This window comes from Pristiophorus japonicus, chromosome 2, assembly GCF_044704955.1.
Source record: "Pristiophorus japonicus isolate sPriJap1 chromosome 2, sPriJap1.hap1, whole genome shotgun sequence".
NCBI lineage: Eukaryota > Metazoa > Chordata > Chondrichthyes > Pristiophoridae > Pristiophorus > Pristiophorus japonicus.
Window position 1 is genome coordinate 54,247,564 of NC_091978.1, and position 14,147 is coordinate 54,261,710.

General features: G+C 46.1%; 1 protein-coding gene across 3 annotated transcripts in view; it reads right to left on the minus strand.

Moving 5' to 3' along the window:
• The window catches only part of LOC139238140 (zinc finger protein 239-like), a 38,890-nt gene that overhangs the window by 19,631 nt on the left and 5,112 nt on the right, over nucleotides 1-14,147 (minus strand). The window contains exons 2-3 of one of the 3 annotated variants that reach the window (XM_070867463.1): nucleotides 10,772-11,109; nucleotides 844-1,998 (exon numbers count right to left, since the gene is read on the minus strand). The exons of 1 other annotated variant lie outside the window; for it this stretch is intronic. In XM_070867463.1, the coding sequence (XP_070723564.1) occupies nucleotides 964-1,638 (675 nt within the window). In that variant the 5' untranslated portion in view covers nucleotides 1,639-1,998; nucleotides 10,772-11,109 and the 3' untranslated portion in view covers nucleotides 844-963. Of the gene's footprint in view, nucleotides 1-843; nucleotides 1,999-10,771; nucleotides 11,110-14,147 lie in introns of those variants that run through there. One more of the 3 variants, XM_070867462.1, reaches the window with a different exon arrangement.

The following is a 14,147-nucleotide window of genomic DNA, read 5'->3' on the forward strand; positions in this document are numbered from 1 at the left end:
CCTAACCTGAGGAAGGACATTCTTGCTATTGAGGGAGTGCAGCGAAGGTTCACCAGACTGATTCCCGGGATGGTGGAACTGACCTATCAAGAAAGACTGGATCAACTGGGCTTGTATTCACTGGAGTTCAGAAGAATGAGAGGGGACCTCATAGAAACATTTAAAATTCTGACGGGATTAGACAGGTTAGATGCAGGAAGAATGTTCCCAATGTTGGGGAAGTCCAGAACCAGGGGACACAGTCTAAGGATAAGGGGTAAGCCATTTAGGACCGAGATGAGGAGGAATTTCTTCACCCAGAGAGTGGTGAACCTGTGGAATTCTCTACCACAGAAAGTTGTTGAGGCCAATTCACTAAATATATTCAAAAAGGAGTTTGATGACATCCTTACTACTAGGGGGATCAAGGGGTATGGTGAGAAAGCAGGAATGGGGTACTGAAGTTGCATGTTCAGCCATGAACTCATTGAATGGCGTTGCAGGCTAGAAGGGCCGAATGGCCTACTCCTGCACCTATTTTCTATGTTTCTATGTTTCTATATGGGGTAAGCCATTTAGGACCGAGATGAGGAGAAATTTCTTCACTCAAGAGAGTTGTTAACCTGTGGAATTCTCTACCAGAGAGAGTTGTTGATGCCTGTTCGTTGGATATATTCAAGAGGGAGTTAGATATGGTCCTTACGGCTAAAGGGATCAAGGGGTATGGAGAGAAAGCAGGAAAGGGGTACTGAGGTGAATGATCAGCCATGATCTTATTGAATGGTGGTGCAGGCTCGAAGGGCCGAATGGCCTACTCCTGCACCTATTTTCTATAATATTCTGGATATAAAAACAGAAACAAAGTCCAGCCCAGTTTTTGAGTTATTCACATTCGTGGAAACAAATCCAAACTGTCAGAATAAATATGGCTCAGTCCTGGATGTGATTAACAGCAGCAGTAAGAGCAGAATCCAACCTCTGCAGTCACTTGTGAACTCGCTGGTGTGTCAGCAGGTTGGATGATTGAATAAATCCCTTCCCACACACTGAGCAAATGAACGGCTTCTCCCCAGTGTGAACTCGCTGGTGAGTCTGCAGGGCGGATGACTGAGTAAATCCCTTCCCACACATGGAGCAAGTGAATGGCTTCTCCCCAGTGTGAACTCGCTGATGCGTCCGCAGTGTGGATGAGTAAGCAAATCGATTTCCACACACAGAGCAGATGAACGGCCTCTCTCCAGTGTGAACTCGCTGGTGTGTCAGCAGTGTGGATGAGTAAGCAAATCCCTTCCCACAGACGGAGCAGGTAAATGGCCTCTCCCCAGTGTGAGTGCGTTGGTGTGCAACGAGGTTGAATGACTGCCTGAACCTCTTCCCACAGTGAGGGCAACTGAACAGTTTCTCGTCAGTGTGTACTCGCTGGTGTTGAATCAGATCCGCAGAGCTTTTAAAGCAGTTCGCACAGTCGGAGCATTTAAAAGGTCTCTCATCAGTGTGAACCTGCTGGTGTCTCAGAAGGTGTGATGAATTAGTGAATCCCTTCCCACACACGGAGCAGGTGAATGGCCTTTCCCCGGTGTGACTGTAACGATGAGTTTCCAGCTCAGACGGGTAACTGAATCCTTTCCCACAGTCCCCACATTTCCACGGTTTCTCCATGGTGCTGATATCATTGCGTCTCTCCAGGTTGGATGATCAGTTGAAGCCTCGTCCACACACAGAACACGTGTATGGTTTCTCCCCGCTGTGAATGGTGCGATGTTTTTCAGGCTGTGTAACTGGTTAAAGCTCTTTCCGTGTGAGTGCACAGGAACACTCTCACTCGGGTGTGTGTCTCAGTGCTTTTCCAGTCACATTGACATTTGAAATCTTTTCCCACAGACAGAACAGACAAACATTTCTCCTTCCACATTCAAAGGCCGATGATATTCAGGTGCTGATGAAGCAAGTGATTCTGTCAGATCTTGATGTGATGTTGGGTTTAGGTTTCCTGTCTGCAAATCCTCCCCTTCTAATACCCTGTAAAAGGAGTTTACAAAAGTCATCACTGTAAGTACAGGATAGAAATTCAAATGAGACAATTCTAGTTTAAATGGAACATTCTTTCATCTATTGTTCCTCCAAAGCTGTAAATCCCCGTCCCACACAATCTCCCTCCTCCCTGTGCTGAAGTCCAAACCCATTGCACCATCTCCAACGTTTCCCTTTCGCTCGACTTCCCTCTCTCCCCTAAAGGTGCTGACTCTGGCTGAGTTCAGTTGTACACTCACTGGTTCCCCAACTTTTGTGAAATGTTTTGGGCACTTTATTAAACACATACTTAAGGAGTACTTAAGGAAGTGGCCCTAGAAATAGTGGATGCATTGGTGGTCATTTTCCAACACTCTATAGAGACTGGATCAGTTCCTATGGACTGGAGGGTAGCTAATGTAACACCACTTTTTAAAACAGGAGGGAGAAAGAAAATGGGAAATTATAGACCGGTTGGCCTGACATCGGTAGTGAGGAAAATGTTGGAATCAATTATTAAAGTTGTAATAGCAGCGCATTTGGAAAGCAGTGACAGGATCAGTCCAAGTCAGCATGGATTTATGAAAGGGAAATCATGCTTGACAAATCTTCTTGAGTTTTTTGAGGATGTAACCAGTAGAGTGGACAAGGGAGACGCAGTGGATGTGGTGTATTTGGACTTTCAAAAGGCTTTTGACAAGGTCCCACACAAGAGATTAGTGTGCAAAATTAAAGCACATGGTATTGGGGGTAATGTATTGATGTGGGTAGAGAACTGTTTGGCAGACAGGAAGCAAAGAGTAGGAATAAACGGGTCCTTTTCAGAATGGCAGGCTGTGACTAGTGGGGTACCGCAAGGTTCAGTGCTGGGACCCCAGCTGTTTACAATATACATTAATGATTTAGACGAAGGAATTGAATGTAATATCTCCAAGTTTGCAGATGACACTAAGCTGGGTGGCAGTGTGAGCTGTGAGGAGGATGCTAAGAGGCTGCAGAGTGACTTGGACAGGTTAGGTGAGTGGGCAAATGCATGGCAGATGCAGTATAATGTAGATAAATGTGAAGTTATCCACTTTGGTGGCAAAACCAGGATGGCGAAATATTACCTGAATGGTGACAGATTAGGAAAAGGGGAGGTGAAACGCGACCTGGGTGTCATAGTACATCAGTTATTGAAAGTAGGCATGCAGGTACAGCAGGCAGTGAAGAAGGCAAATGACATGTTGGCCTTCATAGCAAGAGGATTTGAGTATCGGAGCAGGGAGGTCTTACTGCAGTTGTACAGGGCCTTGGTGAGGCCACACCTTGAATATTGTGTACAGTTTTCGTCTCCTAATCTGAGGAAGGACATTCTTGCTATTGAGGGAGTGCAGCGAAGGTTCACCAAACTGATTCCCAGGATGGCAGGGCTGACATGTGAAGACTGGATCGACTAGGCTTATATTCACTGGAATTTAGAAGAATGAGAGAGGATCTCATAGGAACATATACAATTCTGACGGGATTGGACAGGGATTAAATGCAGGAAGAATGTTCCCAATGTTGGGGAAGTCCAGAACCAGGGGTCACAGTCTAAGGATAAGGATTAAGCCATTTAGGACCGAGATGAGGAGAAACTTCTTCGCTCTGAAAATTGTGAACCTGTGGAATTCTCTACCACAGAAAGCTGTTGAGGCCAGTCCATTAGATATATTCAAAAGGGAGTTAGATGTGGTCCTTATGGCTAAAGGGATCAAGGGGTATGGAGAGAAAGCAGGAATGGGGTACTGAAGTTGCATGATCAGCCATGATCATATTGAAGGGTGGTGCAGGCTCGAAGGGCCGAATGGTCTACTCCTGCACCTATTTTCTATGTTTCTATAAACAGCAGAAGCACATTAATCTGATGGGACATCACTGACACACGAGCAGCCAGCGATGAGTCCAGCCCCTTTATAGCTAGTATTTACAGGAGCTGGGACATGGAAAGAGTCCCATTAAAATCAGTGATACATTTGTGAACTAAAAATACTCATTTCGCCTTCATTTACAAACACTCCTTCACTGTCACCATTTCTCCTTCATTTACAGGTGCTCTGGGAGGGGCACCAAGCTTATAGTCTACAGGGCTGTAGTAATACCCGCCCTCCTGTACAGCTCGAGACATCACCATCATCATCATCATAGGCAGTCCCTCGGAATCGAGGAAGACCTGCTTTCACTCCTAAAGTGAGTTCTTTGGTGGCTGAACAGTCCAATACGAGAGCCACAGACTCTGCACGCTCTTTCCACTGCCTGCGCTTGATTTCGGCATGCTCTCGGCGATGAGACTCAAGGTGTTCAGCGCCCTCCCGGATGCACATTCTCCACTTAGGGCAACTTTGGCCAGGGATTCCCAAGTGTCAGTGAGGATGTCGCACTTTATCAGGGAGGCTTTGAGGGTGTCCTTGTAACGTTTCTGCTGCCCATCTTTGGCTCGTTTGCTGTGAAGGAGCTCCGCATAGAGCACTTGCTTTGGGAGTCTTGTGTCTGACATGCGAACTATGCGGTCTGCCCAGGAGGGGCTGATCAAGTGTGGTCAGCGCTTCAATGCTGGGGATGTTAGCCTGGACGAGGACGCTGATGTTGGTGCGCCTGTCCTCCCAGGGGATTTGTAAGATCTCGCGGAGACATCGTTGGTGATATATCTCCAGCGACTTGAGGCGTCTACTGTACATGGTCCATGCCTCTGAGCCATACAGGAGGGTGGGTGTTACTACAGCCCTGTAGACCATGAGCTTGGTGGTAGATTTAAGGGCCTGGTCTTCAAACACTCTTTTCCTCAGGCGGCTGAAGGTTGCACTGGTGCACTGGAGGCGATGTTGAATCTCCTCATCGATGTCTGCTTTTGTTGATAAGAGGCTCCCGAAGTATGGGAAATGGTCCACATTGTCAAGGGCTGCGCCATGGATCTTGATGACTGGGGGGCAGTTCTGTGCGGCGAGGACAGGCTGGTGGAGGACGTTTGTCTTACAGATGTTTAGCGTAAAGCCCATGCTTTCGTATGTTGCAGTAAATATGTCGACTATATCCTGGAGTTCAGCCTCAGAATGTGCGCAGATGCAGGCGTCGTCCACGTACTGTAGCCCAATGACAGAGGTTGGAGTGATCTTGGACCTGGCCTGGAGGAGGAGAAGGTTAAACAGCTTCCCACTGATTCTGTAGTACGAGGGACCGCCTATGATGATGATGATGATGATGATGATGATGAGTCTAGTTTCACTCCAGCGGGGATCTTGTTGACTGTGAGGTGGAGCATGACAGCGAGGAAGATTGAGAAGAGGGTTGGAGCGAATATCGCAGCCCTGTTTGACCCCGGTCCGGATGTGGATTGGGTCTGTAATGGATCCGTTGGTAAGGATCACGGCCTGCATGTCATCGTGGAGCAGACGAAGGATGTTGACAAACTTTTGGGGGCATCCGAAACGGAGGAGGACGCTCCATAGACCCTCGCGATTGACAGTGTCAAAGGCCTTTCTAAGGTCGAAAAAGGCAACGTATAAGGGCTGGCACTGCTCCCTGCATTTTTCCTGCAGCTGTCGCGCTGCAAAGATTATGTCCGTTGTGCCCCGTAGGAGACGAAATCCGCATTGTGACTCCGGGAGAAGACGATTGAGGAGCTGTCTAGTGAAAGCTTTCCCAGTGGCTGATAGCAGGGAGATTCCCCTGTAATTGCCGCAGTCGGACTTGTTCCCTTTTTTAAAGATGGTCACGATCACTGCATCTCTGAGATCTCCTGGCATGCTCTCTTCCCTCCAGATGAGAGAGATGAGGTCATGTATCCGCGCCAACAGTGCCCCTCCGCCATACTTTAGCGCCTCAGCAGGGATTTCATCCGCTCCCGTAGCCTTGTTGTTCTTGAGCTGCTTATGGCTTTTCCTACCTTGTGCAACGTTGGGGTTTCACTGAGGTGGTGGCAGGTCGCATGCTGTGGGATGGAGTCGAGAACACTCGAGTCAAAGGCAGAGTCTCGATTGAGGAGATCTTCGAAGTACTCCTTCCAGCGAGCCCTGACTGCCTCGGTGTTCTTGATGAGTGTTTCCCCGTTCTTGGCCAGGAGTGGGGTGGGGCCTTGGGAGTTTGGACCATAGATGGCCTTGACTGAACCATGTATAGTAGACACCTCAAGTCACTGGAGAAATACCACCAACGATGTCTCCGCAAGATCCTGCAAATCCCCTGGGAGGACAGATGCACCAACGTTAGCGTCCTCGACCAGGCCCACATCCCCAGCATTGAAGCACTGACCACACTTGATCAGTACCGCTGGGCAGGCCACATTGTCCGCATGCCAGACACGAGACTCCCAAAGCAAGCGCTCTAATCGGAACTCCTTCATGGCAAACAAACCAAAGGTGGGCAGAGGAAATGTTACAAGGACACCCTCAAGGCCTCCCTGATAAAGTGCAACATCCCCACTGACACCTGGGAGTCCCTAGCCAAAGATCGCCCTAAGTGGAGGAAGTGCATCTAGGAGGGCGCTGAGCACCTCGACTCTCATCGCCGAGAGCATGCAGAAATCAAGCGCAGGCAGCGGAAAGAGCATGCGGCAAACCAGTCCCACCCACCCTTTCCCTCAACGACTATCTATCCCACGTGACAGGGACTGTGGTTCTCATATTGGACTGTTCAGCCACCTAAGGACTCATTTTTAGAGTGGAAGCAAGGCTTTGTGTCTTAATGCATGAGTATCCGCAATAAGGTGGATGAATTAACTGTGCAAATAGATGTTAACAAATATGATGTGATTGCGATTACGGAGACGTGGCTCCAGGATGATCAGGGCTGGGAACTCAACATCCAGGGGTATTCAACATTCAGGAAGGATAGAATAAAAGGAAAAGGAGGTGGGGTAGCATTGCTGGTTAAAGAGGAGATTAATGCAATAGTTAGGAAAGACATTAGCTTGGATGATGTGGAATCTATATGGGTAGAGCTGCAGAACACCAAAGGGCAAAAAACTTTAGTAGGAGTTGTGTACAGACCTCCAAACAGTAGTAGGGATGTTGGGGAGGGCATCAAACAGGAAATTAGGGGTGCATGCAATAAAGGTGTAGCAGTTATAATGGGTGACTTTAATATGCACATAGATTGGGCTAACCAAACTGGAAGCAATACGGTGGAGGAGGATTTCCTGGAGTGCATAAGGGATGGTTTTCTAGACCAATATGTCGAGGAACCAACTAGGGGGGAGGCCATCTTAGACTGGGTGTTGTGTAATGAGAGAGGATTAATTAGCAATCTCATTGTGCGAGGCCCCTTGACCATAATATAGTGGAATTCTGCATTAGGATGGAGAATGAAACAGTTAATTCAGAGACCATGGTCCAGAACTTAAAGAAGGGTAACTTTGAAGGTATGAGGCGTGAATTGGCTAGGATAGATTGGCGAATGATACTTAGGGGGTTGACTGTGGATGGGCAATGGCAGACATTTAGAGACCGCATGGATGAATGACAACAATTGTACATCCCTGTCTGGCGTAAAAATAAAAAAGGGAAGGTGGCTCAACCGTGGCTATCAAGGGAAATCAGGGATAGTATTAAAGCCAAGGAAGTGGCATACAAATTGGCCAGAAATAGCAGCGAACCCGGGGACTGGGAGAAATTTAGAACTCAGCAGAGGAGGACAAAGGGTTTGATTAGGGCAGGGAAAATGGAGTACGAGAAGAAGCTTGCAGGGAACATTAAGGCGGATTGCAAAAGTTTCTATAGGTATGTAAAGAGAAAAAGGTTAGTAAAGACAAACGTAGGTCCCCTGCAGTCAGAATCAGGGGAAGTCATAACGGGGAACAAAGAAATGGCAGACCAATTGAACAAGTACTTTGGTTCGGTATTCACTAAGGAGGACACAAACAACCTTCCAGATATAAAAGGGGTCAGAGGGTCTAGTAAGGAGGGGGAACTGAGGGAAATCTTTATTAGTCGGGAAATTGTGTTGGGGAAATTGATGGGATTGAAGGCCGATAAATTCCCAGGGCCTGATGGACTGCATCCCAGAGTACTTAAGGAGGTGGCCTTGGAAATAGCGGATGCATTGACAGTCATTTTCCAACATTCCATTGACTCTGGATCAGTTCCTATCGAGTGGAGGGTAGCCAATGTAACCCCACTTTTTAAAAAAGGAGGGAGAGAGAAAACAGGGAATTATAGACCGGTCAGCCTGACCTCAGTAGTGGGTAAAATGATGGAATCAATTATTAAGGATGTCATAGCAGCGCATTTGGAAAATGGTGACATGATAGGTCCAAGTCAGCATGGATTTGTGAAAGGGAAATCATGCTTGACAAATCTTCTGGATTTTTTGAGGATGTTTCCAGTAAAGTGGACAAAGGAGAACCAGTTGATGTGGTATATTTGGACTTTCAGAAGGCTTTCGACAAGGTCCCACACAAGAGATTAATGTGCAAAGTTAAAGCACATGGGATTGGGGCTAGTGTGCTGACGTCGATTGAGAACTGGTTGTCAGACAGGAAGCAAAGAGTAGGAGTAAACGGGTACTTTTCAGAATGGCAGGCAGTGACTAGTGGGGTGCTGCAAGGTTCTGTGCTGGGGCCCCAGCTGTTTACATTGTACATTAATGATTTAGACGAAGGAATTAAATGCAGTATCTCCAAATTTGCGGATGACACTAAGTTGGGTGGCAGTGTGAGCTGCGAGGAGGATGCTATTAGGCTGCAGAGTGACTTGGATAGGTTAGATGAGTGGGCAAATGCATGGCAGATGAAGTATAATGTGGATAAGTGTGAGGTTATCCACTTTGGTGGTAAAAACAGAGAGACAGACTATTATCTGAATGGTGACAGATTAGGAAAAGGGAAGGTGCAACGAGACCTGGGTGTCATGGTACATCAGTCATTGAAGGTTGGCATGCAGGTACAGCAGGCGGTTAAGAAAGCAAATGGCATGTTGGCCTTCATAGCGAGGGGATTTGAGTACAGGGGCAGGGAGGTGTTGCTACAGTTGTACAGGGCCTTGGTGAGGCCACACCTGGAGTATTGTGTACAGTTTTGGTCTCCTAACTTGAGGAAGGACATTCTTGCTATTGAGGGAGTGCAGCGAAGATTCACCAGACTGATTCCTGGGATGGTGGGACTGACCTATCAAGAAAGACTTGATCAACTGGGCTTGTATTCACTGGAGTTCAGAAGAATGAAAGGGGACCTTATGGAAACGTTTAAAATTCTGACGGGTTTAGACAGGTTAGATGCAGGAAGAATGTTCCCAATGTTGGGGAAGTCCAGAACCAGGGGTCACAGTCTGAGGATAAGGGGTAAGCCATTTAGGACCGAGATGAGGAGAAACTTCTTCACCCAGAGAGTGGTGAACTGTGGAATTCTCTACCACAGAAAGTAGTTGAGGCCAATTCACTAAATATATTCAAAAGGGAGTTAGATGAAGTCCTTACTACTAGGGGGATCAAGGGTTATGGCGAGAAAGCAGGAAGGGGGTACTGAAGTTTCATGTTCAGCCATGAACTCATTGAATGGCGGTGCAGGCTAGAAGGGCTGAATGGCCTGCTCCTGCACCTATTTTCTATGTTTCTATGTTTCTCGATTCCGAGGGACTGCCTATGATGATGACAGATGCACGCTGACTGGTCCCCATTTTTTCTCCATTTACAGAAGCTCCCTGACAGGTCACCATTTCTCCTTCATTTACAGACAGTCCCTGACCAGTCACCACTTCTTTTCCATTTACAGATGCTCTCTAATCAGTCACCGTTTCCCCTTCATTTGCAGACGCTCCCTGACTTGCTGGGGATTTCCCAGCACTTCCTGGTTGTCCCGGAGTTTGTGCCTTAAACTGGCGGGTAGTTGTGAGGAGGTGGATAATGTGGAGTGTGTTCTCTCGGGCCTGGGCGCGCACTCAGTGTTTGTGAAGCCCGCGTCCCCCCGGGGTTAGGAAGAGTGGGGCGGGGCTGGAGTAGCTAGTAGTTGGATGGTCCTCTAACCAATCGGAGTGTGAGGGGTGGGGCTGAACCCGGATCTCCCTCATTGGCTGAAACTCTGCATCATTTTTAAAGCTGATTTATCTCAAACTCGGGGAGAAAACGGGACCTTTCTGCTGTGGCTTTAAACAGATGAAATGCTGTGGTGTGCAGCAAACAATGCAACATTTGTTTGTGAAATGGATTCATTCAGGACAGACAGCAGGATTTCAGGAAATAACACAGTGTAGTGAGAAAGGAAATGCAGTGGATGTTGTGTAAGTGGATTGTCAAAAGGTGTTTGATAAGGTGCCAGCCAGGATCAAATTAAGGCTCACGGTATTAAAAGGAGTGAGGCAGTGTGGATATGAAGTTGGGTAAAGGGCAGAAAAGAGAGAGTAGTGGTTAATGGATGTTCTTCAGACTGGAGGGATGGACACAGTGGTGTCCCCCAGGGTCAGTGTTGGGACCACTGCTCTTCTCAATATAGAGAAATGAACTGGGCTTGGGTATATGGGGCACAAGATTAAACTTTCCAGATAACACCAAAATAGGGATTATGGTCAACTGTGAAGACTGTAAGTGACTTCGGTGTGAATACACAGGTTAATAAATGGGGCAGGTAGATGTCAGATGAAATTTAATGCAGAGAAATGTGAGGTGATAGATTTGGGGAGGAAATATACATTAAATGGTAAAACTTTAAAAATAGAGAGATTTATGGTTGTATGATTCTAACTTATTAATTAGCAGGTTCGAAAGTCTGGTGTCAGAAACTTTAATACTATATTAAGAAATACAAGACGAGCAGATTCTTTGTCCTCTGCCATACCTTATACTGACCCATCAATTAGAGTAAACATCCAAGTTCCGCGTGTCCACAGTAACTGACACAAGGTCAGCCCGCTGGATGAAACCTCGGGCGCCCTGAGCTTGATCTCTGGTGTCTCCAGCCCCCTTACATCAGTATCCCCTCACTTTTATACCCTGCAGTGATCCATCTCTGGCACCGGACTCTTCTTTGTCTTCTCTGCGGGGTTTTGGCAGGATGTGAGGAAAAGACAGCTGGAGCTTCTCTAATCTGTGATTTACAAGGCCACTTTCCCTGGTTTCCAGCACTTACTTTTCTTCAGCCATTTTCTCAATATCCCTAAAAGGCTGAAGGGTGACCTAAAAGAATCATAGAATGGTTACAGCACAGAAGGACGTCATTTGGCCTGTCCAGTCCAAGACAGCACTCTACAAGAGCACTTAAGCTAGTCCCATCTCTCCGCCTTTTCCTCACAGCCCTGCAATTTTTTTTTCCTTCAGGTACTTATTGTGATATCCTCCTCACAAGCTCACTACACACACAGCCTCCAACGATGTCTGTTAACTCATGAACTTGTCAGATGACCTGTCCTCTTTATTATATACAGCAATAGCTGCATTACCACAGTAGTCCACTGGGTGGAGCAGTAGTCCTTAAGGTGGAACAATATTACACTTCTTCCTCCTTAATGAAGAATTACAACAAACAATCATCATACATAACTTGCATGGTTATACATAATAAAAGATATGGACTTATTTTGTCATATTTACAAATCAAACTTAACCATTGGTTTTCTGTTTTGAAGAGGATACCTTCGCTCTCGAACAGAACTTCACAAACATGATGTTGAACTTAAGACTCATTCTAAGCTGATCCTGAGGAAAGTTTTCCTCCAAGGGATGCCCTTGCTTTACATTTGAACTCTACACCATCAGACTGTTTGTTTGCCTGACTCGGACTTAAATTCTGACTTTCTCTTGGACATGTTTCTAGTACATTTGATGTAGGATATGCTACTGGTACTGTACTTGTGACAAAACTATATGATGAGTCAGAAATAATCGAATCATTCCAACTTTCAACTCCTTCCACATCTGTCGGTAAAATGTGATCAATGTGAACAAACCTAACCTGTCCATGATCAAACATCTTGACCAAATATATACGAGGATCACATATCTTCACCACTCTTCCTTGTAACCACTTTAACCATTTATGGTGATGATTTTTCACTCTCACCTTCTGATTTAATTTCACACTTCTCTCTCTTACTCTACCTCTATCATGATTCTTTTCCTGTCTTAATTTTCCAATAGTCTATCGACTCTGGATCAGTTCCTATGGACTGGAGGGTAGCTAATGTAACGCCACTTTTTAAAAAAGGAGGGAGAGTGAAAACGGGGAATTATAGACTGGTTAGCCTGACATCGGTAGTGGGGAAAATGTTGGAATCAATTATTAAAGATGAAATAGCAGCGTATTTGGAAAGCAGTGACAGGATCGGTCCAAGTCAGCATGGATTTATGAAAGGGAAATCATGCTTGACAAATTTTCTGGAATTTTTTGAGGATGCAACTAGTAGAGTGGACAGGGGAGAACCAGTGGATGTGGTGTATTTGTTTCAAAAGGCTTTTGACAAGGTCCCACACAAGAGATTAGTGTGCAAAATTAAAACACATGGTATTGGGGGTAATGTAATGACGTGGATAGAGAACTGGTTGGCAGACAGGAAGCAGAGAGTCGGGATTAAACAGGTCCTTTTCAGAATGGCAGGCAGTGACTAGTGGGGTGCCGCAGGGTTCAGTGCTGGAACCACAGCTATTTACAATATACATCAATGATTTAGATGAAGGAATTGAGAGTAAGATGACACTAAGCTGGTTGGCGGTGTGAGCTGTGAGGAGGATGCTAAGAGGCTGCAGGGTGACTTAGACAGGTTAGGTGAGTGGGCAAATGCATGGCAGATGCAGTATAATGTGGATAAATGTGAGGTTATCCACTTTGATGGCAAAAACACAAAGGCAGAATATTATCTGAATGGTGGCTGATCATTCACCTCAGTACCCCTTTCCTGCTTTCTCTGCATACCTCTTGATCCCTTTAATCATAAGGGCCATAACAATTCCCTCTTGAATATATCTAATGAACTGGCATCAATAACTCTCTGCGGAAGAGAATGCCACAGGTTAACAACTCTTTGAGTGAAAAAGTTTCCCCTCATCTCAGTCCTAAATGGCTTACCCCTTATCCTTAGACTGTGATCCCTGGTTCTGGACTCCCCCAACATCGGGAACATTCTTCCTGCACCAAACTGTCCAGTCCCGTCAGAATTTTATAAGTTTCTATGAGACCCCTCTCTTCTAAATTCCAGTGAATATAGGCCCAGTCAATCCAGTCTCTCCTCATATGTCAGTCCTGCCATCCCGGGAATCAGTCTGGTGAACCTTCGCTGCACTCCCTCAATAGCAAGAATATCCTTCCTCAGATTATGAGACCAAAACTGAACACAATATTCCAGGTGAGGCCTCACCAAGGCCCTATACAGCTGCAGCAAGACCTCCCTGCTCCTATATGCAATTCCTCACGCTATGAAGGCCAACATGTCATTTGCCTTCTTCACAGCCTGCTCCACCTGCATGCCAACCTTCAATGACTGATGTACCATGACACCCAGGTCTCGTTGCACCTCCCCTTTTCCTCAAAGAGTTGTTAACTAGTGGCATTCTCTTCCGCAGAGAGTTGTTGATGCCAGTTCGTTAGATATATTCAAGAGGGAATTGGATATGGCCCTTATGACTAAAGGGATCAAGGGGTATGCAGAGAAAGCTGGAAAGGGGTACTGAGGTGAATGATCAGCCATGATCTTATTGAATGGTGGTGCAGGCTCGAAGGGCCCGAATGGCCTACTCCTGCACCTATTTTTCTATGTTTCTCTTCTACAGACTGTGCCAAGTTTGGTTTTAACAACGAGAACCTGGTGTGTGGCTGTCGTTTGAGAAACAACTCTGCGGTGTTCTACCAGTAGTTTTATGAGGAGTATTGCGATAAGTAATTTAAAAATTAGCCAATTTGTGGTCCAATGACAACATCGTTTCTTTGGATTTGGATCCAACATATGTTTGATGAGGGCACATTTAACAAGTTGTACTGTGCACTCTGCTGCACCATTTGAAGCAGGGTGTTACGGTGGAACCTTGGTATGTTTCACACCATTTTTGCTTGTGAACTTTGCAAATTCTTCTGAACAAAATTGTTCTCCATTATCAGACACATTTTCTTCTGGGAGGTCCTATGAAGAAAATCTTCGCAAAATGTCTAATGTTTTACTTGTTATTTTCTGCATTGGAAACAGCTCTACCCACTTCGAATGGCTATCAATCACAATGGACAATTG